Source organism: Myotis yumanensis, unplaced genomic scaffold (genome assembly GCF_028538775.1).
Source record: "Myotis yumanensis isolate MYYU_CA2020_CCGP unplaced genomic scaffold, mMyoYum1.0.hap1 SCAF_16, whole genome shotgun sequence".
Taxonomy (NCBI): Eukaryota; Metazoa; Chordata; class Mammalia; order Chiroptera; family Vespertilionidae; genus Myotis; species Myotis yumanensis.
Window position 1 is genome coordinate 31,689,200 of NW_027223767.1, and position 24,022 is coordinate 31,713,221.

Sequence of the window (24,022 nt, forward strand, 5' to 3'; positions counted from 1 at the left end):
ATTAAATATCAGATCAGACAGCCTGCATTCCCTTAGGCGTCTTTCTCCTTGTCCTTGTCAGCCTCCTCCCCATAGAGAGCTTCCGGCTCATCCTCTGTGGGTCTTTCTAGAAAGCTTACTCACCTATGCCTACCCCCTGGCCAGTTCTTCCCTAACAGGGACCCTGGCTTTCCCGTTCGGAGGGGCGAGGTGTCACTCTGAGCCTGGCTGCCCACACTGCTGTCCCGGTGCTCCATTCCGCTCACCCACAAGGGTTTTCCTCTCTCCGTTTGCTGTTTGTTGTAATGTTACCGATGGCATTCTTTGGGGGAAGCTAGATTTGGGGCATGAGTGTGTCGTGCCATTTTGCCCAAAGTGGACAAGGGTCCAACGTCACACAAAAAAAGGCAGCGGCAGAACCAAAAAATAACATGACGCTTTCCCACCTCAAAGCCTGGAATCGCTGCCCAGGTCCCCTCTCGTGCTGCATTTAACGTCCCCTCACCCCCCGTGGGCGGGAGCAGAGCTGCAGCCTGCCTTCTTCCATGGGGGCAGTTGCTGGTTCATATATCTTTGGGGGTTATTGGTGGAGAGAGCTGTGTTGCTGGCTAATGGTGAGGTATATGAGTCCGAGTTCTCCAAGGTAATGACTTCTTCCTGTTGTAAATAAACCATTAGCCAGGTCCTCCCCTCAGGAAGCAATTTAAGGCCCAAGGGAGAGAGCAAAGAAGTCGGCTTGCAGCCTCCTGGAGGGGCTCAGCCCTGCCCAGCGCCTGCCCGGGCCTTCCCCTCGGAGCAAAGTGCTCCGTCACCTTTCCGCCCCGCTCCTGGCAGGCTTCCCTGGGCCTGTGATTTGCAAGCTCCGTATGAACTGCCTCTGTTTGTGTTAAGCTCCAAAGAAAACCAGTATTTTCCATTTTCTTTTTCTTTTTTGCTCTCACTCCTTAGAGGTCATTGTTTGGTCCCGTCCCTCCCCTCCGGCCTTGCGCATCCACAGGGTTCTTAGCCGAAGCCTTTCAGCATTTCTCGGGACTGTAGAGACAGAAACGCCTCCCTGGCATCCACAATGGGTGGCGGGCGTGCCACTGTGTGTTTCTGTTCATCCTCAGACCAACCCTGCCAGGAAGGGCATTCCATTTCACCGGTGAGGAAACTGAGGCTCAGTGAGGGCCTCGCCCAGTGCCACCCGGCTACCGCAGGGCTAAGATGTGAGCAGCCAGATCTGTGTCGCCAGTGCTGTGCTCTTCACTGTGCTGTGTCTACTCGCTGCCCGGTCCCTCCCATCGGAGCTCTGGGCTCTGAGTTACGAGCCCTTCCCTGCTGTAAGCACCTCGGAGGCAGGTTGAACGTCACGCTTCCGTTTGGGTCCTGGTGACTAGTACTGGACCCGGCTCACTTTAGGTGTCCGATCGATGTTTGAATTCCACTCGAGTGGTTTTGATTTGAAGTGACTGTGGCTGGTCTCGGGATGGGGTGCTGGGGCGGGGTGGGAGGCGTGGCATTCAGCTTTGAAATATTTCAGTTGAAGAAGTTAATTCACTTTCTGAGTTTACTTTAGGGATAGAGATTATGGCAGTATTTTTGGCCACCACTCTCAAATTCTTCTAAACCTTTACTATAATAAGCAAATTGAGCAGATTAAGGACATACTTAGCTGCCAAATGGTGTTCTGAACTGTGTAAAGTTCTGGCCGAGTAAGGCCAGGGTGGCTCTTCTTTTTATTTTTTATTTTTTCTTATGTAAAAGATTGTGTGGGTTCTGTGAACGTCTCTGCTTTTTTTAGCTCTTCCTGTTTTATTGTGTTTGAAGTATCTTTGTGGTGACCTGTTGGGATAGGATTCTTCCATATGGAAGTGTTTCTTTAACTTTTTAATCATTTCTTTGGGGAAGCGGAGGGTTAGGAGTAGCAGATGTTTCTCTGGCTTTGTTTGCCGAGTGGAGGTAGGGGCCTTAGGAGCTGTGCAGCAGGCGCAGCCCCGCCATCGGGAGAAGGCCCATCCCAGGGGCAGGAGGCGGCTGGTCCCCACGGGATCTGGGGGGTCTGGCCGAGCAGGGCTGTGTGGGAGGGGGTCCTCCTACCCTCACCCTGAGTAATGCCTTTCCCATTTCCCAGGAAGAGTACATGTTTCCCTGTGACGCTGAGAAAAGTTTTTGGTGTTTTTTTGTTTGTTTTTTCAGTGTCCCAAGGCAAATCCTTATCAGTCCTCAAATGGGAAGCCTGTCTAGTGCCCTTACCAAGGGGAGAGGGGCGGGAGGAATACCAGATAAAATAAACCCTGTTTCTCTCCTTCGTGGCAGTCACATCCTCTCCTCTATTTCTCAGTGAGCCAAAGCTTAGCATCTTGATTTTTTTTAAAAGTTGGAGAAACCCATCTGATTCCCCCATTTCCTCATGTGCTTTTGGACTCATTACTCAGCCGGCCGACTCAGGAGGCAGCGTGTGACCTGGGAAGGTCGTTCAGTGGAGGTGGTAGAAGCTGATGGTCGGCAGTCATGTTGTGCAGCTCTCAGCCTGAATACCGATTCTAACAGTGGCCTCTGGCCCGCAGTGTCCACCTCTCCTTCTGTCCCCAGGGCCCCCCTGACAAGACAAGGGAAAAAAGGTTTTGGTCCTGAGAGCGAGGGCCCCCAGGCCATAAGAATGCAGTGGGAAGACTGACAAATCCCTTCTTGACTAGACCATGGCTTTGCATGTAACCTTGGAGTTCTCAACACCGAGAGGTTGAGGAGCTGAGTAAAAGTGTCAGCAAAGGAAACTGAGAAGTAGCAGCTGGAGAGGTGAGGGGAGGCCAGGTGAGGGGGGTACCCTGGAAGCCCCGTGAAGAGATGAGCCAGCTATGTCAGATGCACCCTTGACCTGCTGACAGGTCAGGTGGGATGGTAACTGAGAAATGGCCGTGGGGTCAGTAATGTGAAGGTCACCCACTTTGGAAGAGCAGCTTCAGGGGAGAGGTGGGTTCAAAGAGAGAAAGGGAGGAAGGGAGGGAGGAAATTAGAGGCAGCCAGTGTAGACTTCTCTTTCTAGGAGTTTTAAGGGAAGGAGAGACATGGGGTGGGGGCTAGAGGAGGATGTAGGGTCAAGAGCTTCTTTCTTTCTTTGAATGGAATAAGGACTAACATAATGATGGCATGAGGGTCTGGGGCCTAGTGCATCAGTGGAGGGATTGACCTCGGTGGGGGAAGGGAGAGGCCTGCACTCAGGATCAGGTGGGTGGGCAGATCCAGCCGTGGGACTTTAAATCCCCTCCTCATCGCTCCCGTTTACTTGGGGAAGTAATAAGTCCTCGGCTGAACATGAGAATGGTGGCGAAGGTATTGAGAGCCTGAGGCTAGAGGAGCAAATATGAAGTCGTCATCTAGGAGAACGGGTGAGCGAGCGGACTGAGGAAATATGATTAGAGGGCAGCGTTCAAGGCCCACGTGGAGGTAGTCATCAGAAACTTTAAAGCAAGACTGGTTAGCAGGGTGTGGTTTTTTTATAGCAAAGTAATTGCATGGGGACTGGACTGAACGGGGTTGTGGTTTCACCAGGATGGCACAGCGAAGGGAAGGGGGGTGCAGACGGTGAGGGTGTGGGCGAGGAATTGATTCCATCAATTGAATCGTATACGTCCTGGTGAGTTTCCCCATGCCCTTTCCTCTCTGGGCCAGTCGCTTGCATGGCCAGGCCTCAAGGCAGTCTCAGTTGCCCACTCCGCAGGCACGTGTTGGTCACCTGTTACAGCACTGGGCACACAGAGGTGACACTACCCTGCAGAAATAAGTGCAGCAAGGGCTAGAGATTTCCCATCCGGGCACCGCATGAAGAGATTTTCTTCTAAAGGAAAATGAGACTATCCCTTCACACTCTAGAACAGCGGTTCTCAACCTATGGGTCGCGACCCCTTTGGGGGTCCAACGGCCCTTTCACAGGGGTCGCCTAAGACCATCGGAAAACACATATATAATTACATGTTGTTTCTGTGATTAATCACTATGTTTTAATTATGTTCAATTTGTAACAATGAAAATACATCCTGCATATCAGATATTTACATGACGATTCATAACAGTAGCAAAATTACAGTTATGAAGTAGCAACGAAAATAATTTTATGGTTGGGGGTCACCACAACATGAGGAACTGTACTAAAGGGTCGCGGCATTAGGAAGGTTGAGAACCACTGCTCTAGAAGGTACCCTCTTCTTAGCCACCTCTTCCCAGTTTCCTAGCATGCCAGGCACTGGGGTGGGTCGATTCATGGAGGGTTGGCACCAGTTTAACTGAGCAAACTGGACGGTGTGGGGCCCTCTCTCTGCTTGCCCTGCCCCCCGTCAGCTCTGCCACGGTCTTTTATCAACATGTTGGCCGAGGCGGGCACACTGCCCTAGACAGGAGCGGAGGTCTGGTCCTGGTCTGGGGCAGCAGGGAGTGCCTCCGAGGCACCTGGGGAGCTTTGTAAAGATGCAGATGCCCGGGTCCCAGCCTTAGGCTGCAGAAACTCAGATTATGATCCGGGACAGGACTTGCCCCTCCATACATTTGAAAGGCTCCCCGCTGATTCTGCCGGTAGCCCAGCTGAGACGTCCTGGTGGAGGGCATGTGTGCAGAGGTTTGTGCCAAACAGCTGGATGGCACCATGACCTACATCCCACTGCCGTTCCTCCACCAGGTCTGAGTGTGAGCAGACAGCTCTCCTGACAGTTCCCTTCTCAATATTATCCTCTAGGAACTTGTGATTATCCTCAGTCTCAGTCAAAAGCAGCTTAATTCCTCGGAGAGCAGTGCCAGTTGGGCATTATGCCTGGAACGAGGAAAGCAGATCTGTGGCAGAGTTCTCTGCTCAGTTCAGCCCTGCGGCCTCCATGGGGCATCCTCTCTGTTTGCCCTGCCTCCCCCCCTTTCTCTTCCAGGGCTTTGTTTGGTGCCAGGTTAGTGAAGTCAGCTCATTCCAGAAGGACTGGGGGTCTGGCTAGATGCAGGCTTGGGTACCGTTAGCCAGATGAAGTCTGCTTGGCAAGGAGGTCCTGGTTGGGCTAAGAGAGGCAAGTGTCCGTAATAAGATCAGAGAGCAGGAGCCTGGAGAGCAGGCTGAGGGCGCAGGCCAGGCGAGCGCCAGCTCCAACCCGAGGGAGCACTGAGCTGAGCCTGAGAGTCTCGTAGGAGCTGAACACGTGAACCCTTGCTACGCAGAGGAACCTGAGTTTACCTGCCTGACGTTAAATCCTCTTGGTCTTAAAGGGCCAGCCTCCTTCCAGTTGCTTCTACTGTATCAGAGACATGGGCCTCTTCATCCAAGACCCTGTGCTGAGTTGGAGCCATTGCATTGTGAAACCTACAGCTTCAACCCTGGGTCTTCCGAGAGAGAGAGAGAGAGAGAGAGAGAGAGAGAGAGAGAGAGACAGACCCTGACCCTCTTGGGCCCAGCCTCACCTTCACCAGGACTTTCTTCCATCTCCGCATCGATACTCGTGTTCTGTCCAAATCTAAAACCCCGATTCTCTCCGGTCACCGTAGAGACATTGGAGAAGGTGGGGATCCCACAGAGAACCAGACAGACGGTCTCCCTGCCCTGGTGGGGCTCATATTCTAGAAGCGGAAGCAGGCAGACCAGCAGTGCCCTGAAGTGTGCTGTGATGGTCCATGCACACTGCGTGGCCTCTGACCTAACCTAGGGGGGCAGGGAGAGCTGCCCCGAAGTTCTGCTCATGCCATCAAGCCTGAGCAAGGCGGAGATGGAGGCCCAGAGCGGAGAGGGGCCCCGTCCACTGGAGGCACAGAAAGAGGCTCATTGTGCTTAACGAGAGGGACAAGGCAGGGCGTGGGGGAACGAGGTCAGCCAGGAACTTGGCACCCGTGGCAGAGAGTTGTGGCGTCGCAGAAGCAGCTTGTTTATCACTTTGGACAGGTGTTTTCTGGCTCCTGGGATGACTCTGGAATAGACACACACACACACACGCACACATGCGTGATCTCACGGGAATGGTTACTGCTCTGTCCCTTCTCATCTGGAGGCGGCACAGGGTAATCTGGATTATAACCCATCGCCGGGGGCAGGGGCTCACTCGGCCGTTATAATCATCTTTTCCTTCCACCTTCGGATACCACTCAGCCTCACACGGCACCAGCTCTGTGATGGAGAGTGGAAGTGACAAGGGCAAAATAAAAAAAATTTTTTTAAAGACCCAGAACATATTCAATGGGAAACTACAGGCGGCAAGAGCTGTTCTCTGGTCCCGGCCGACACCCCCATGCTGCTTCCTGGTGTCTGAGGAGACTTCTCTCCTGCTCTGGCTGGCGGTTCTGCAGGGGCTGTGTCCTCTGCTTGTCACTCCTACACTGAGGTCACTTTAAGATGCATGGAGTTCTGAATCTTTAACAGAAAGAACTCAAAGGAAATCCCAAGGCAGTTAGTCGACAGGCATCTGCTGAGAATGAGGGTGAGAGCTGTGGCAGGTGTGGGGCGTTTGAGACGAGGGGGGACGCAGGAGGGAACTGACGAGGAACAAATGGGGGAAAGGCCGAGGAGCAGGGAAGCCTGGCTGATTGATGTGTCATAGTGTGTGGTTTTCTCCGGGGTAGCTCAGCAGCCCAGGAGCAGGATGGAGGTTTCAGATGGTCGGATGGCTCATCCTGGATGCGGCTGGCAAAGCAGGCGTGGCGGACAGACCAGGAGGAGCAGGGAGGGGGGTGGTAGTGAGGGTGTTATTGGACCGTGAGCCCTGAACGCTAGGATGGATGGTGAAAAGGTGTCACCAGGAGGAAGCCAGTGGGTTGGAGTGATTGGGAGGGCTCCAGGCGCTTCCTTGGTAAGAATAAAGAAGTGAGAGAAATAGACACATAGGAAGTTTTATGATCAAAATGTGGGATTTCTTGCATAAAATACTGGAAGTGCCAACTGCAAGATCCAGGTGAGTGAGTTGCTGGAATGAAGGTCAAAGCCATTGGGGTGTGGAGGTCAGTGAATTACAAGGCCGAGGGTGCTGGCTCGATCATGCCCCTGAGCATCGTGTCTTCCCTGCATTCGGCAGTTGCCATTGAGAAGGTGACCGTGGTGTATGTAGGGCCACAGTCCTCTCTGAAGCCAAGCGATTGACTTAGGTCTATGGAGCCCGGTGCTAGACCGATTTTGTGAGCTCTGAGCTTCTCTCCTGATTGATAAGATAATTCCTTTGGAAGAGGTGATGTAATTCACAAAGAACATTTGTATTCCCCTGGAGAAGAAAGTACTTCCTTTTATTGTCAGATCACTTTAGCATGATTGAAAAACCAGGGACAAAACTTTTTTCAAATGCCTGAAAGGAATAAGCTATGAGATGTCTGAAATCCCTGCCCCAGGGTCCAGCGTGGTGGCCTAATGCAAAGTCTCTTTGCACCTCAGCTTCTTTCTGAAACGGAAGAACTTCGCAGGGTCGTTGGGAGGGTCAGTGGAATAGTGGTGCCTTAAAGCGCTCACTGCGTGCCAGGCACTATGCAGAACACGTTTGTTTCGGCCTGAATGGTGTGTACTATTCCCACTTTGTAGATGTGTAATGAACCAGGAGAGCTAACTAATGTGCTCAACATGACGCACCTATTAAGTGACAGAAAAGGGACCCTCAAGCCCGGGACTTTAACCATCTGCTCCATTGCCTCTCTTAGGCTCTGTGAACACAAAAAGGAGGCCAAATGCTCAGAGTGCTAAGTTGAGGAGAAGACATTAACACAAACCACCGTGTCACAGTCCCCTCCACACCATGTTAGAGGGTGTGCAGGTGCGGTGAGGGTGCCACGGAGGGACCGCCCCGCCCAGGGGGCTCCAGGGGGCTTCGCGGAGGAGTGTACCTGAGTCCTGCTGCAGGAGGCACTTGTCGGGTCAGTTGGCCCCTCTTGTCTTGTTGGTCCGAAAGATGGCAGCTCCTTCTCCCTGTGTCCTGGTGTCCCACAAAACAAACAAGTAAACAAACAAAAACCACATCTATTTACTTTCCCACAAAATTGCTCTTTAAATGTTTGAATCCTGGAATTGTAGCTGTATCGTTTTCTGCAGGTTGTTGCCTTGCTTCTCTCTCTCTCTTTTTATGACTTTTTAAAATCCTCAGAGGATATGTTTTTATTGATTTGAGAGAGAGGAAAGGAGAGAGAGAGAGAGAGAGAGAGAGAGAGAGAGAGAGAGAGAGAAACACATCAGTTGGTTGCCCATCAGTTGGTTGCCTCCTGTATGTGCCAGACCTGGGATCAAATCCACAACCTGGGTGTGTGCTCTGACCAGGAATCGAACCCACAACTTCCCAGTGTTCGGGACAATGCTCCAACCAGCTGAGCCAGGGCAGGAAGCTATGTTAAGGGGCAGAAAGGCCAGTTTAAAGGTTGTCAGAATAATTCCAGTGAGAACTGATGAGGGCCTAAGCCCAGTGCCTAGGGAGAGTAGGGACAGAGGCACAGGAAGTAAAATCCACAGGGCTTCCCGTTGAGCTGGGCGTGGGGCTGAGGAGTCTGGCTGGGCCACTGAGAAGCCAGTGCTGCCATTCACTGAGGTGAGGGACCGTAGGGTGATAGGTGGGTCCCGGGCATGTTGAGTTGGAGGTGCCGAGGAACATCAAATGAAGACGTGTGGTCTGACACAGAGGGATTTGGAGCCGGGAGAGAATGGACTTAGAAGTGCAGTTTGGTGAGTCAGTAGCATGTAGGTGGTAGTTGTGACCACGAGTGTGGGTGACCTCCCCCGGGCAAATTGAACAGAGAAAGTAGAGAAGAGGGTTAAGAGTAGAATCTGAGAAGCACCAAAATTTGAGGAGCAGAGGGAGCAAAGCAAGGCCTTGGGAGGGTGGTCAGAGGGAGGAGGACACTTCCTACGTGAGAGGAGTGTCAAGCTCATATCCAGGCCTCTCTGTTGTAAAGGGAGGCCCAGAGGGTTCATGACAACAGTCTGAGGGACATGAGAAAGCTGTATCTAGTAGCTTCTCAGCCCTAAAGGCATTTCTAAAACTCAAATGAGGCACAATGAGAACTTAATTCTTTCATTCAGCTGTTAGCCCTAACTCAAGGTTGGATGACAGGCCCGCGTCTGTCTGACACAGTAACAGGAGGTCTCCGGGCCCCTCCTCGAGGCCCCTTGGCGCCTGGGCTCCCCCCAGTCCCCCACATGGATGACTCTGATCTGCCTCTAACCCAGTATGTACCCTAGGTCCAAAGATAAAAAGATAGGTTTCTGTGCGCACGCACACACACACACACACACACGCACACACGCTTGTTCTGGCCGGCTCTGTAAATGTGCTCCTTGCATGAGTGTAGCCGACATAAAATATATTGCTTCCTCCTCGTAGGAGGGATTGGCATCTTGCACAGGGACGGGGTAGAGGAGGCGCTCCTGGCCTTTTTGAACTTCCTTCTCAGCGAGGGAAATGAATAACATCCTGATTGGCCCCAGTGGAGTACAAGTGAAGGGAGTCCTGGCCCCCGGCTCCAGGCTCGTTCTAGGAGCTGCTTTACGCACAGGCGCCAACCTTGGCGCACGGTGAGACCCCAGACTAACAGTTATTTGGGCATTTTCACACTTACTAATGAAGTGCCATTTTACAAGGCACGCTACGATTCCCCAGCCAGGGGAACATATTCTCCTATAGGCAGCCAGGCCGGAGGGGAAAGGGCCGGGACAGCCCACGTCCTGCCCGCCCTCCGCAGTTTGCAGAGGCCTCGAGGTGCCCGTTCTCCCAGTTGGCTCCTGGTCTGTTAGCAGGAGGTACGAACTCCGTTTGCTTAATAGAGTGTTAACCCCAGGCCCTAGAACTTGTGTTAACACTTAGCACAAGGCTGGATCCGAGGGGAGAGGCCAGGGAACTGGCGGCTGAGGGTGGTTTGAGGGTTGAGCTGTGGGGTGCGGAGGGAGGAGGGAAGGAGAGGCAGTTGAATGGTCACTGGATGGAATGGCGCTGACTGGCAAGACCGAGGTTTCCTCTGCTCCTGCCTCTGTCGCACCCATGCCTGTCCCCTCCCCCCGCTTCACTTTCCTTGCCTTTAAATGAGTAGCTAGAGCCAGATGTACACGAAGGGACCAACAGCTGGAAATGCTTGGGGAATGGGCCAGGGTGGGCAGTGTCTGCGGCACACAGATGCCTGGGGATCCGAACCCAGTGCAGCTTCGATGTGTTACTCTGGGGCGGGGCCTGAGAGGCTTCCTGGTGCCACTGGGTAGGTGCGGGGCCTTCACTTTGAGTAGCAAAGGCGTGGAGCAGCGCGCAGGCCTCCGCTGAGAGCCTCCGATGTGGCTTCTTTGAGCACCGAAACCTCTTGTAAGACAAACACAGGGTTGTGGTTGGTCCCCCTCCCCTCCGCCCCCCACCATCCCCTTACAGCCCAACAGCAAGAACCACTTTAAATCCTGGAATCGGAAGACTGAGCTGAAGACCCCCTTACTGGTACTGTGGCCGAATTTTCAAAATCAAAATTCAGCATGGGTTTTAATGGGCAAAGTATAGGCTTTGGAGCCAGAGGAACCTAGAACCAGAATCCTGACGATACCCTTGGTGGCATCATCTGAACAAACATTTTACTTCTCTCTGTCTCAGTTTCTTCATCTGTAAAATGGGAATATCAGCCCCAACTTCACAGACTTGTTGGGGGGAGGGGGGCGGGCGGCGGGGAATGTCTGTGAGGTGATGTGCGTAGAGTGGCTATGCCTGGCACACAATAGACACTCAAGGAATGTGAGTTCCCTTGCCTTTCCTGATATCTGATCTGATCAGAGAGTGACTATTGGGAATTGGACACGGTCCTAGGAAACCCGGTTTGTGTGCGTGCTTGTCTCGAGAGATACTGTTCCATGAAGTTTTTCCGTCCGCGGCCGTGCAGCTTTTCCGAGGATACAGCTTGTCTCGCGGTGTACTCTGAGCCTTGTTGCGGGAAGCCTGTAACCGCGTGCGTGCGTGCGTTCTCTCTCCCCCCTCAGAAGCAGCCAGAGCATCCTGCGGGAATGCTTGCGTTGTCTACAGTCTGGCTACAAAATGACGGTTGCCTTCCCTCTTGGACAGGGCGAGATCTTGGTTGCACCAGGCTTAAAGCCGAGGAGGAGAGGGTCTCAGGATCCCGTCGGGGAAATGCCAGTGTCGGCCTGGCTGGGGGTGGGGGCTCTCCTGGCTGAGACACCTCCAGGTCAGGTCTGAGGTGGAGCCGGTGGAGATTCTCCTCCTGGGACCTGCAATGCCGACCGACCTCTCGGGCTCCCAGGCAGCAGGTGGGGGGCCCTGCTCAGTGACCTAACGGTGTGCGAGGGGCTCAGGCCGTCCTTGACAGTCATGAGAGGTGTCCCCCAGGAAACTGTGTCCTGTTTAACCAAAGGACAGTGGAGGTACGGGAGGGGGCAGGGCAGGGACAAAGGTGACGGGCAAAGGGACTTGATTTAAAAATCAGCTCCTTCCAGAGCTGCTCCCAGGCCCTTTCTGATCTGATGTATGACATTTGCAGAGAGGTGGAACTCTTTGTGGCATTTTTCACGCAAGTTGGTGCACATTCCTGATGTGATTAAGAGGAAATAAGTCAGACGTACACAGGGATGAGTCAACATCGCGTGCAGCCGGCCAGGGCCACTGGGGGAAGAGTCAAGCCGTAGGCCCAGCTGAGGCAGGCGCAGGGCTTGTCAGGAGGCAACTCAGCGAAGTCGGACCCTCCCCGCCAACGCTTCTCGGGGGCTTACTGTCCAGGTCCCAGCATGAGGGTGTCTGTCACAGGGCCTTTTTTCCTTCTTCTTCTCTCTCAGCTTTTTCTTAATGTTTGTTTCTTTTATGCTGATGACAGAAGTTTCAGGAAACATAGAAAGGAATAAACAGAAGAGTCCCCTATAACCCAACTACCTAGAGGCAACCGTAGTTAATAACCTTTGGTCGTGAGTCCTTTAAAATGGTTTCTATGTTTCCTTCGCATAGTTTGGTGATGCTAACTGTACAATTTTGTCTTGCTTTTTTAGTTTCACATTCTCTCTAAAAATTCCCTCTGTTATAAACATCATTTTTCATGGCTACATAATATTCCACTGCTGGAAAGATAATTAACTTTACAAATACCTTATTGTAAGGCTGTGTTAAAGCGGCATCGGGCGTCTCTATGCATGAAGGTTTGCTGGCATCCTGGATTATATACTTGGGCTAGATTGCTGGAAGTGGCTGGCATTCCTAGGTCAGGAGTGGGCACATTTTTCAAACGTTCTTAATACACATCGCCAGATCTCCCTTTAGATAGTTTATCCCAGGAATATTCCCGTCACCAGCAGCCTGTCTCATGTCATCCTTACCTGTGTTGAGTATGATTCTGTTTATTCATTAAAGAGTGTAGGGAGCTAAGATGTCCTACCCCCACTCTATGTAGGAAGCTCAGGGGATATAAGGGGCCCAACCTCAGAGCTAAGAGGCCACTCCCCCTGCTCTCCTGTGCCCCCTGCAGGCGTCCTCAGAGAAGTGGGGGACACGTGCCCCCTCAGATGTTGGGCCTCTCCATGAAGGCCCTGGCTGTGTGATGACACAGAACCACTCAGCTCTGGGGATGGAGCTCCCAGACTAGGAGCTGATGCATCGCTCCTCTAGCTGCTTGTCATCTGGCCTCGAGGTGTCCCCGGTCACTTTCTTCACTTTCTAGTCCTTTCCCAGAATCCCACATCCCCTACGAGGAGCGCGCGGAACCCAGGGCAGCCCTCTGTGTTTGTGTGACCCTGTGCCTGTTTTGTGTGCGTCTTATCAGGTGCTCACACAGCCCCGGAAGGCAAACACTAGTTTCTCTGGTTTATAGGCTGGTGTGTCTCTTTCCTGTGGCTGCCATAACAAATCACCACAAACTTGGTGACTCAACACAACAGAAATTTCTTCCCTCGTGTTTCTGGAGGCCGAGATTTCGTCAGCAAGGTCACGCTCCCTCCTCAGGCTCCAGGGGAGAATTTTTCGTGCCTCTTCCAGCTTCTGGTGGCTCCTGGTGTTCCACCGCTGGTCACGGCCTAAGTCCAACCTCTGCCTCTGTCTTCACGGGGCCTCCTCCCTCGGGGTCTAGGATCGCCCCCTCCTTTCTCTCATGAGGATACCAGTCATTGGATGTAGGACTCGCCCTAACTCTAGGATGCTCTCGTCTTGAGATCCTTAATTACATCTGCAAAGACCCTATTTACGAATAAGGTCACATCCTGGGATGGACATATCTCTTAGGGGGATGCCATTTAACCCACGGCAGTAGGTCACAAAAGCAAGGTCCAAAGAGGCTAAATGACTTACCCACGGTCATCCAGTGAGACAGTAGCAGGGGATGGCATTGGAGCCCAAGTCTTTTGCTTACCGTGTACCTTTAATTATGTTTTTTAAAATGTTTTAGACTCTTAAGGTGTGACTGCTTGACTGTGTCAGCTGGTTCATAAGGAAATGCAATTTGGTACATTTTTACCCTAGGATACACTCACCGTTACCTTGTTCGTGTATTATTGTAAATTACATTGAAACTATGTAATTGAACTCCATAGTTTTTTCTCCATGTGGTAAGTGGGGAAATTAAGACCCAGGGTAACCAGAAAAGTTAATGGGAGAATCCCAATTATCACTTAGATGTCTTGATTTACAATCTACATTCTAACCTTTAAAGCATGAGTTGTGGAAGGTGTCAAAATGACTACTCTATGTTAAATTGCACAGAAATTCTTGGTGTCTCCATTACCGTGGAGCTCCCCTTCCCTGGCTCAGGACCCTTCGATGTGTTGGCCGCACACGGCTGTCTGTTCACGGACCCCTGATGAACCACGAGGGCCTGTGAGCACAGATGTGCACACCATCACCACATCTGGGACACCAGCATCTCCTGGCTTGCCAACGTTAGCATTTTCTTCTTTGTTGGTACCTTTCCTTTCTCTTACTTCCGAACTAAAATAGTAAATCCTTTCAAAATGGCCTCACCCCGAAATCCAAACCCCAGAGCCACATGGATGAATAGAGGACAACCGTGGTACAACGGCACAGCTGGGGTGAACGTTAGGGAATCTGAGTCATAAACGGCTGCCGGGCTCTAGGTCCCTTTGCTCTGTCCCGTGTCCGTGCATGTGGGGTTCATCTCGAGAGCCACCCTAAAGAACCGAGAAGGATGTGGGGTCCTCAAATTTCCCCACCCTCCCTCCGTGCCCCACTTTCTGTCAGTCGTGATATAGTGCATGTTGACGTAGTGAAATATTCCTGCAGCCACACCCAGTAACCAAGCAAATGTCATTCCTCGGCCTGTGCTTTTATGAACCAACTTGTCATGTAGAGAAAGGAGCCCCCGGCCCGCTCACCACCCCCTCCCACCCCCCCTACCCCCAGCACCGGGCTCTAGCTCCGTTTGGAGAGGCGGCACAAAGGTGCTCCAGCGGTTGCTTTCATCATGCCTGTGGTCATTTCTTAGTGTGGACATTGTTATTTAAAAAAAAAATTTTTTTTATTGATTTCAGAGAGGAAGGGAGAGGGAGAGAGATAGAAACATCAATGACAACAGAGAATCATTGATCAGCTGCCTCCTGCACACCCTCCACTGGGGATCGAGCCTACAACTCGAGCATGTGCCCTGACCAGGAGTCAAACCCTGACCTCCTGGGTCATAGGTTGACGCTCAACCACTGAGCCACACTGGCTGGGCAGTGTGGACATCATTATTATCGTGAGCTCTCACCTAGAAGGGCTTACCTCCTGAATAACCTTGTTTAATTACAAGTTTTGCTCTTGCTGCTGGCCTCCCTGGTGGCTGGAAATTTGATCAACAGGCTCTCATCAACTCCAAATCCCTGGGCCGAACCTAATTAATGCAAAACGGAGGCCGTGCCACGGTCTCCTAAATAGCCCGGCTGTGATTAGACACTATCAGCTCAGAGGAACATCCCATCTTCCCCCTGCCACCGCCATCGCTGAGCTTCCGTGCCCCTCCACAGTGGCATACAAAAGGCAGGGCACGTGCCCCCCTCGCAGCCCGGCAGCTGCCAGCCTGCCAGCTGTCACAGCGTGCCTTCGGCGGGTGTGTGAAACCCAATAACCTGCCCCATTTCTCCTCCGGGGAGAGTGCAACGTAGGATGCCGCGCTGGGAAGCAGGATGCAGGAGGCTCACCGGTGCGAGACTGGCTCTCTGTGCAAACTGTCCGGGTTCTTCCGATCCCCAGCATCGCGGATCTGAAATAAGTGCACCGAGGGCAGTGGCATGATGTTGTGACATTGTTTTCTGCTCGGATATCATCCCCTTCCTTCCTCTTATTTAATTCTCGCTCCTTTCTCTGCCTATCTCATTCCTCCCAGTCCTGGCCCTGAGGTTTGGCTCTGGGACCACACCCAATGGGGACTGACCCTAAAGTCCCTGTCAGCATCTCAGAAGGTCAGAATCAGTCCATAGACAACATGGGCTGAGCAAGCACGGTGTACAAAGGGGAATGCGGCCCGCAAGGAGCGCCTAAGCTAGGCTAGCGAGCAGACCACGAGACTAATAAAGGCAGAATGGGAATAACGCCAGGGGACTGATCTAATTAACCTGGGATCCAAGGATAGACTTCAGAGGGATCCGTGAGCACCCCAGAAGTGCTTACATAATTTTATGTATGCAAATATTTGGGGGGTAAGCTCATAGCTGTCATCAGCTTTACCCCAAAAGGTAAAGGGCCTTCTGTACAACCCGGCTTTCTGAAAGAGTGCTCCTTACAACTTGGATCGTCACTCAAGGCTTCACAAGGCAGGAGGCAGCGAGTGAGGGCAAGGCTTCCCAGGAGGCATCGGGGAAAGACTGTTACACTCAGAACCGGAGACCTGGCGCGACCTCGCCTCTCTCAGCCTCAGTAACACGTAAATCTGGGAAATGGCAATAATTGCAGCTTCCCTGAGTGCATAGAGGACCGTGAGCTTTATTGTTATTATTTTTCTGGCTCCCTTTGTATCTCCATACCTCTCGGTGCTGTGCTTGACTCATATCATAGTGGACACTAATCAATATTTGATGAATGTGCGAGTTAACTGAAATAACAAACGTGAGAGGACTTTGCAAACAGCAGAGCGAAGCCTCAGCAAAAGATCTTTGCTTCTCAGTACGCGTATTCTGTGCTTCGCAAACAGCCTGCATTAAGTGTCTTCTCCCCTTGAAACTGACCCTTCCCCCCCGTCATGGGACTCAAAGGGCCAGCCCATCTGACAGAGCGTCTCTGGGCTGGCCAGCTGAGTGATAGCTGTGCCGACAACACTGGCGAGATACGCAGTTGCCTAAGAGCTCGGAGGTGGCCTCACCCTCCAAGGGCTTGGCCTCTCGACCCCAGCCCCTGCTGACACGCACGCACCTGCAGCCCTTCTCTCGCTCCAGGGCGGGCAGACTCCCTGAGCTCCTTTGCTCTCCTCGTTGGCACTGGCAGGGGTGGGAGGCACGTCGAGGAAGGGGCATGGCAGGCCTCTGCTGGGACTCCTAGCGCGGAAGCAGCACCACTGATTGCATCCCCTCTGTGGCTTCTCCGGACGGTAGAGACAATCGAGTGCTCCTTTGTGGAACATTGTTTGTATCTCCAACCTCCTACCCACAACTTCCCGTCCATGCCCATGCCAGGAGAGAACGGGTCTTCTCTCCGTGCTCTCTCTCCCGTGTGTCGCCCACCAGACAAAATGACTCATCCGCGTTGCCATGACCCTCCAAGGATCGTGGGCCGGTGGGAGTGGGAGGGACTTTTAACAGGCGTTGGTTGATGGGACCAGCGTCCTCAGAACAAGTGAGGAGAGACAGGTGCCTTCTCGTCCACCAGTTCTCCCCGCAGGCGCAGCTGAGGGAGCAGCCGTAGAAGCTCCGGCTGAGGAGGAGGAGCCTGTGTTCCGGACCTTCCACGTGGGGACTCGGGCTTGCCACCCATCACTCTGAGCTTCAGAAATCAGGGTGGTGCCAGCATGACCTCTCAGGGTCATTGTGATCATGAAAATGGATGATGCTGCTTCAAGTGGCATAAAGTTGTTCACACGTGTTATTACTCACGCATAGTGAGCGCACCAGGACCGACGTGCAGAGCCCTCACCAGGTGCGGCACTTCCCCTAATGCAATCCCCACAGCAGCCCTCCCTACGGGATTGGGTTGCTTTGCCGGTTTTATGGGTGAGGAATCGGAGGCTCCGAAGGGTAAAGAACTTGCCCAGAGCCACCCAGCTAATGTGTGTGCACGTAAGTCCAGGCCCACTTCCACCTCCACCGGCTCACGATGCTTCTCTCCTGCATGCCATTGCGCTGTCTTTTAAAATTCTTGCAGACTCCTCTGGCCTTCACCACCTGAACCCACCCTCTCACCGGAACCCTTCGTGCTAGAACTCTCGCTGGAGTTTCTTGTTTGCTTACTGCTTGGGCTTCGGATGTTCTTGGCCCTGCTGTCAGCCTACCTGCCCTGACCTCTAAGCACGGGGCGCACCAACACTGACCGACCACCTTCCTGGAAGCAGGCACCTGGGCTTGTGAATCGAGGGGAAAGGGACGTCTCTGCCTATATGAAAGCCATCGCCTCAGCCCTGACTATCCCGGGAGGAGGAGCGCCCACATTTCATTGTTGACCCCCCCTCTGGAAATCACTAGGCATGATTTCCCAGGCAGACCCTTCAGAGAAACAACGATGCTTCAGATCTTGAACTTGGCAACTAGGAGTGAGGCAGAGATGGGAAAAGGAGATAGAGGGACTTGCCTCACTTCGCTTAGTGAGTGGGTCATGGAAGGGAAAACTTATGTCATCAGTCCCTGTGTGTCCTTGGGCACCAGGCACCTCTGGGTGGTTGCTGTGCTGGCTGAGCATTGGCTGTGGGCTGGGCATAGGGCGGGCCCTTGGAGGGCTGTCACTCAGAGTACCCCACCGCCTGGCGCCTCACTCCCAGACCCATGTCCTGACCCTACCTGATGGTCAGAGAAGGTGCTACAGGGCAACTCCTCACTCGGGGGTCTTACCTGAGAAGCTGGTCCCGGGGCACCCACTCCCCAGGTGGGTCTCTTCTTGGGGAGATGCAGTCACAGATGCTACCAGCTCCCCCAGCATCAGGCATCTCCCCTACAATTAGGCAAGAGATAAATCAAAGCCCAGTGTGGCTGATGACATTCAGGAGCCAGTGGTGACCCCTGCCACACATATAAATCCCAGCGGGCTGGCCGGGGCCTTTGTCTGGGCAGGAGAGCTCTGGACTATCTGGCCCTCTTTGCTGATGTATGGAGTCACTGACTGTCGGGGTGTTTACGAACGGTTATCACCTCAATGCTGCGGCCATTATCAGAGGCAGGGCCGCCTGCCGGGGCCAGGGCTCGCACCCTCTCTATTACCACCTGTCATTGGCAGGGAGTGTGCGCTAACGCTGCCCAGTCCCGGCTGCCGCGGGGAGATAGTTTCTGACGGCTGATCAAAGAGGAGCAGCAAGGCCTGATAAAGAGTGTGCGTCGCGTGTACTTTTAACTCGGGGAACATTGGCATTTGCATTTTCTCCCCATCTTCCTGGTGCTGGCAGGAACCGAGCCCAATAAATGCCGTGGATTCGGTTACCTAATCGCCGGGGAAATGGCATGTGCTTAAAGCAACAGAGCAGGACTGTAATCTCTTTCCAAGAGAGAGTGGATGAAATAAGCTTTCACAGAAGACTCGCCGTATAATAAAGCAGAATAATTTAAATGGGGACTTTGAAGTGAGCTTGCGTTAGAAGCTGGCCCTGGCCCTCGGCAGAGCACCGTGTACGTTTTGGAATGTGGGAGCAGCTTCAGATTAAGGGGAGATCTTTGCTGAAGGTGCTGTCACCCAACTCTTGCTGGCATCCCCCAAATGGGGCCCCAGGTGTGCTCAGCCTTTGGCGGCTGGGAGGTGACGGCCATGGAGCAGAATGAGTTCTCCAAACATCAGAGATCTCAGTTCTTTTATTTATATTTCTCAATTACAGTTTACCTTCAGTAGCATTTTGTATTAGTGTCAGGTACACAGCATAGTGATTAGACAATCATATACTTTATTTTTATTTATTTATTTACTAGAGGCCCGGTGCATGAAATTTGTGCACGGATAGGGTCGCTATGCCTGGCCGGTGATCAGGGCTGATCTGTGGGGCCCCCGCTGGCACCTGCCTTGGCCAGCCTGGCACCACCCACTCACCGGCCCTGCCCCCCCCCGCCTCCACCGCCGGTCACCTCCCTCTGCAGGGTGACCGGCAGGGGAATGGGGAGGGGGGGGGGGGCCGCTGGCACCTGCCTTGGCTGGCCTGGGGCCTGCGGGGGGGTGGGGGGGAGAGAAGCTCCTGCATTGAGCATCTGCCCCCTGGTGGTCAGTGCATGGCATAGCGACCGGTCATTCTGCCGGTTCTGCTGTTCAGTTGATTTGCATATTAGGCTTTTATTATATAGGTTATCTTTATTTTAATTTATCTTTATTGTTGAAAGTATTACAGATGTCTCCTTTGTTTGTTTGTTTTTCCCACTGACCCCCTCCACCCCACCCCTGCCCCTCTGGGCTTCATCACTCCACTGTCTGCGTCCATGGGCTGTGTGTATATGTGTATAAGTTCCCCAGTTAATCACTCCCCACCCCACATCCCACCCTCATCTTCCCCCTGAAATTTGTCCGTCTGTTCCAGGCTTCTATTTCTCTGCATCTATTTTGTTCATCATTAGATTCCATACATGAGTAAGATCATGTGATAAAGACAATCCTATCCTTTACCCAGTGTTCCCCCTGATATTTCCAAGACCCACCTGGCACCACATGTAGTTGTTACATGGTAATAACAGAGATCTGAGTTCTTGAACCAGGTCGGCCACAAACATGATGTTGGATTTGGGGCCATAACTTCTCTGAAGTTCAAATGTAAAATGAGGAGGTGTGGTATGGGATATAGTGGTTTAGAAAGTTTAAGTTTACGCTCTATAACTCCTGTTTTAAATGAATCTTAAGGGAAGCTGTATCGTATCAAACAGAGACAAGTAGAGGTGTTTTGGTTGAACCTGGGAAGGAGGTTCGCTGCCCTTGACCTAGTCCCTAGGCCTGGCCAACAATCAGGGCTGATCTGTGGAACCCCCTAGTCCCTGAAGCTGTTCCTAGAGACTTCAGAAGAACCCTGTCACTGCTCAGAAAACAGTTGAAAAACCACTCACCCAACGACATCATAGAGGTCATTTCCTGGAGGTCTACACTTTGACCAGTGGCATAGCTGCTGCTTTCTGTCCTACACATTCACGGTGTGTGTGTGTGTGTGTGTGTGTGTGTGTGTGTGTTAATTAATTTTGAGAGAGAAGCATTGACTCATTGTTGATGCACTTATTGATGCATTCATTGGTTGGTTCTTGTATGTGCCCTGACTGGGGATCGAACCTGCGACCTTGATGTATCAGGTCGATGCTCTAATCAACCCAGCTACCTGTCCAGGCCCCACGTTCGTGGCTGGTAGTGCTCTCTCCTTCGTCTGTCCTGGAGAAGAGCTAACTGGCCCCTGGACAGGGCAGGGAGTTGGTGGTGGGTAGACAAATAGAAGGGGCTCTGCCAGCATGGACTCAGGGTGCCATGTCCCGTGTGCTGCAGGTACCTTTGACCGGAGCGTGACCCTGCTGGAGGTGTGTGGGAGCTGGCCCGAGGGCTTCGGGCTGCGGCACATGTCCTCCATGGAGCACACCGAGGAGGGCCTGCGGGAGCGGCTCGCCGACGCCATGGCCGAGTCGCCCAGCCGGGACGTGGTGGGATCCGGAACAGGTAACGTGGCATCACGCTCCTCGCCTGACTTGGTCACGACTGGCACCTGCTGGTGTGGAGCTTCTTTGGCGGGAGAGGGTGTGTGTTTGTTTTAACTGCTTGTTTCTTTAGTTAGCTCTCTGATTGCTGCCCCTGGGGAAGCTCCCAGGGATGGGAAACCCTGTGGAAAGGGGAGTTCCCGGTGGAACGGACCCGTCCTTGGTGGAATAATTCATTCAAAAAATTGTCATGAACATAGTATTCTGTAAGGGCACCTTCTCCAGGGGAAGGGACCACGTTGGCATCTCGGAGGTTTTCAGCAGCCCTTCGGCACTGAGCGCTTAGGCCGCACCCCTGCTCCTGCCACGCTGGAGGCTTCCCAGAATGGCAGGTATCGGTAGAGGGGGGCCTGCCACCTCGGGGGAGAGCAGGCATGAAGCAGGCAGGGATGGTTTGAGCCCGCCAGACAGTTTTCTCTTATGCTGCCTTTCGCCCTTGCCTTGCCTCTGAGAGAGCCCAGCAACAGGCCCGGGGTGGCTTCCCGCATCTGTAGAGCAAGCAGAAGACATCCTTAGGTGATGGGTGAGCGCTGCCCCAGCAAGCAGGTGTACACATGCACGCACACACACGTGCACACACACAGAGAGCACGCACTTAGGAAAGACCTCCATCTCCACACGGTCACAGGACAGCCTGCCCTCTTTGTCCAAAGCACCTCCTCATTCTGGGTATCTGTGCTGTTCGTGGCTGCAGTAGCCCAGCCTTTATACCTGAAAAAGACTGCCCCACAGGCTGCTTCCCAGCTTCCTGAGCTCAGCGGGAACGCGTAAGGGGTCGCGCAGGTCCCCGCGGCAGGTCCTCCCACTCCTGCTTTTGTTTACTGTGAACTGCCCCGTCCCTGCTCCCCACGCTCCCTGGAGAGAGGATCCCAGAGAGGAGGAACTTACAACCCTGGGGCAGGGACCAGGACCAGCGAGGGGTTGAGGGTCCAACCACTTGGGCAGGGTTTGAAATGCCTGACGCACGTTATCCCACAGTCTCACTTCCCGGCGAACCCTCCCGGGGCATTTGGGTACCGGGGGGTCAGCAGTTAAGCTTTTCCCGCTCTTCTTCCCCCTCCCATTTAGTCCCTGTGTTCCTGCACGAGGAGGAAAGAGACACTGCACTCATCCCTCTCCCCACAGTGCTAGCAGCGTCCTGCCCGTAGTGCTTGTATACTAATTGGCAAAGGAACAGGATGGAGGCAAGAGAGGGAGAGAAGCGGCTTAGCTAGAGGCACCAAGTGCCTGCTCAGGCCAGGCAGACGGCCAGCCGTCTCCAAGGCCCAGCCTCCTTCCACACCCCTTCGCCCCTAGAAGGGGAGGACACTGCCACACCACGTCACGTCCATCCCCTCGTGCAGGTCCAGACACGTGCACACCCTCCCGCTCCCCCCACCAAGAGCTCCCAGCTGTGGCAGCTGCTCACCGTGCCCTTGTTCTCCCACCTGGGCCCACAGGTGAGGGGCAGCTCTGCTCTTGCTGGGGCTTTCACCCCATTTTCCTGGAAAGTTGGCCGAAGCCAGGAACACTTTCCCCTTCTGAACCTCGCTCGGAGCACAGCCTTTCCCCTGAATCTCTGGGGCCCTGGCCGGCCCCAGTTCACATAAACCAGGGCCTGGTGTCCCCAGGGTGACTCCCAGAGCTGCCCTTCCAGGGGCTGGAGCCGCTGTGGGTCGGCTTCCTCCGAAGCCCCTTGGAGCACCTGAGAGCCAGCCAGCAAGCGGATCGGAGGTGCCTGCACTCGGGGTGGGGACTCCAGCCTGGCGCAGACAGTCAGTGACTGAGCAAAACTGGCAGCGAGCCATCTGCCAGACAGCTGGGGGCCCGGGGAGACTCTGTGGCCTTAAGCAGGTTCATGAAATTAAAAAAAGAAATGAGAGAGGAAATTAAAACGGAATGACCCAGGGGTCAAAAAAAAATAGGAGACGCCCTTGTAAGTCAGAGGGACCACATGTCCTGCCCCCAGCTGCCGCGGAGGGGATCCTTCGGGCCTTCTTGGGCCATGTGAAGGTGCGCTTCATTTCCCAAACACGCTGCCGCGGCGTGCAAGGCCAGCAAGTAAAGCAGACAGGACGGAAGTTAGCCTGGTTCCCCCTGCCGTTGCTGGGAATCACCTTTCACGGTTTAGAACTGCAGGCGAAGCATGGCCGGCGGGGCAGCCCAGCCTGGACGGGGCAGCGAGCACTCCCATGCCCGCCAGCCTGCTGCCCAGAGGGAGCCGGGGAAATACAGTGCCGTGTGGGGTGGGAATTTCTGGCAAGTCACCCTTGGCCGTAGCAGCCTCTCTCAGTCACCCCCCCCCCCCTCGGTGCCCCGCAACCCTGCTTCTGTGGGGGGCGCACAGGATAGGGGACAGCCAGTGTTTACCTGTCAGGCACCAGAGATGGTGGTTTTAGTGCAGCCACCGGCCTGCTGGCCTCTTACCAAGGTTGCATGGAGCGTGCTCTCATCACCCCTGGCCCTGCGGCCCAGTATGCCTCGCTCTTCTGCAGGTTTAGCTAGTGACTCGCTGGTAGAGGTTTAACACCCAGCTCTCTACAGGGAAGCGGGAAAAGCCCTGATTTGTAACATTTGGGGATTGCCGTCGTGTAAAAACTCATTATGGCCAATTTCAAGCCATCAACATGTCAGTCGTCTAGCAGAATTCCTGAGAAGGTGACATCAGCTTACTGGTTTATTAATTAATTACCCCAGCACCCCGCCGCCGGTGATCTGTCCCATAGTGCAACTCGGCTCTCTCCCCCCCTTCCTCCCCCTCCCGCCCCCAGAACAGCAGAGCCTGTCCAAACCTTACTATGCAGCAGCACCATCTGCACCCAGTTGCTGATCAGAAATGCGGAATCCCAGACCCCACATCACCCCGCTGGATCAGCACCCGCATTTAACAAGCCCTTGATGCACGTTCAGCTGTGAGAAAGTCCGCGTCAAAACACGGCGGACCTCTGAGGCAGTGTGAGCTCTGGCCTCCGTGACGGCTGCTGACCACTGAGTCTAATTAGGTCACATGTGCGACTGGCCAGTCCGGCTCTACAATAACCGGCTGGACTGCTTTCTTGCTAATGTCATTACCTCCCCCCCACCCCCCACCCCGCCACCCCTGTTTACGCTTCCCTTGTCCCCATTCAGCAGAATTCCAAATTGAGGTCAGTCAAACTCTGCTCTCACAGACTGGTCAGATTGGTGCCCCGGCACACGGGTGGCCTCCCCTGTCCAGTGAGCCTGGCAGTCCTGTACGTCCCTACCACCCTCTTCTCCTCGTCTCAGGTTACACTCATCGTTTGCAGCAGAAACTAGTGCCTGGAGCAGGGTCCGGCCGTTCGTGGGTCTGCAGTCACTGCTGAAGGAATGAATTCTCCATTCAGCCTAAGA

The 24,022-nt window shown here is 53.6% G+C and overlaps 1 protein-coding gene across 3 annotated transcripts in view; it reads left to right on the forward strand.

Moving 5' to 3' along the window:
- Positions 1 to 24,022, forward strand: part of BCAS3 (BCAS3 microtubule associated cell migration factor) — a 470,653-nt gene that overhangs the window by 427,866 nt on the left and 18,765 nt on the right. For all 3 annotated transcript variants that reach the window (XM_070394364.1, XM_070394365.1, XM_070394366.1), the window contains one exon: positions 20,466 to 20,633. In XM_070394364.1, the coding sequence (XP_070250465.1) occupies positions 20,466 to 20,633 (168 nt within the window). The remainder of the gene's footprint in view (positions 1 to 20,465; positions 20,634 to 24,022) is intronic.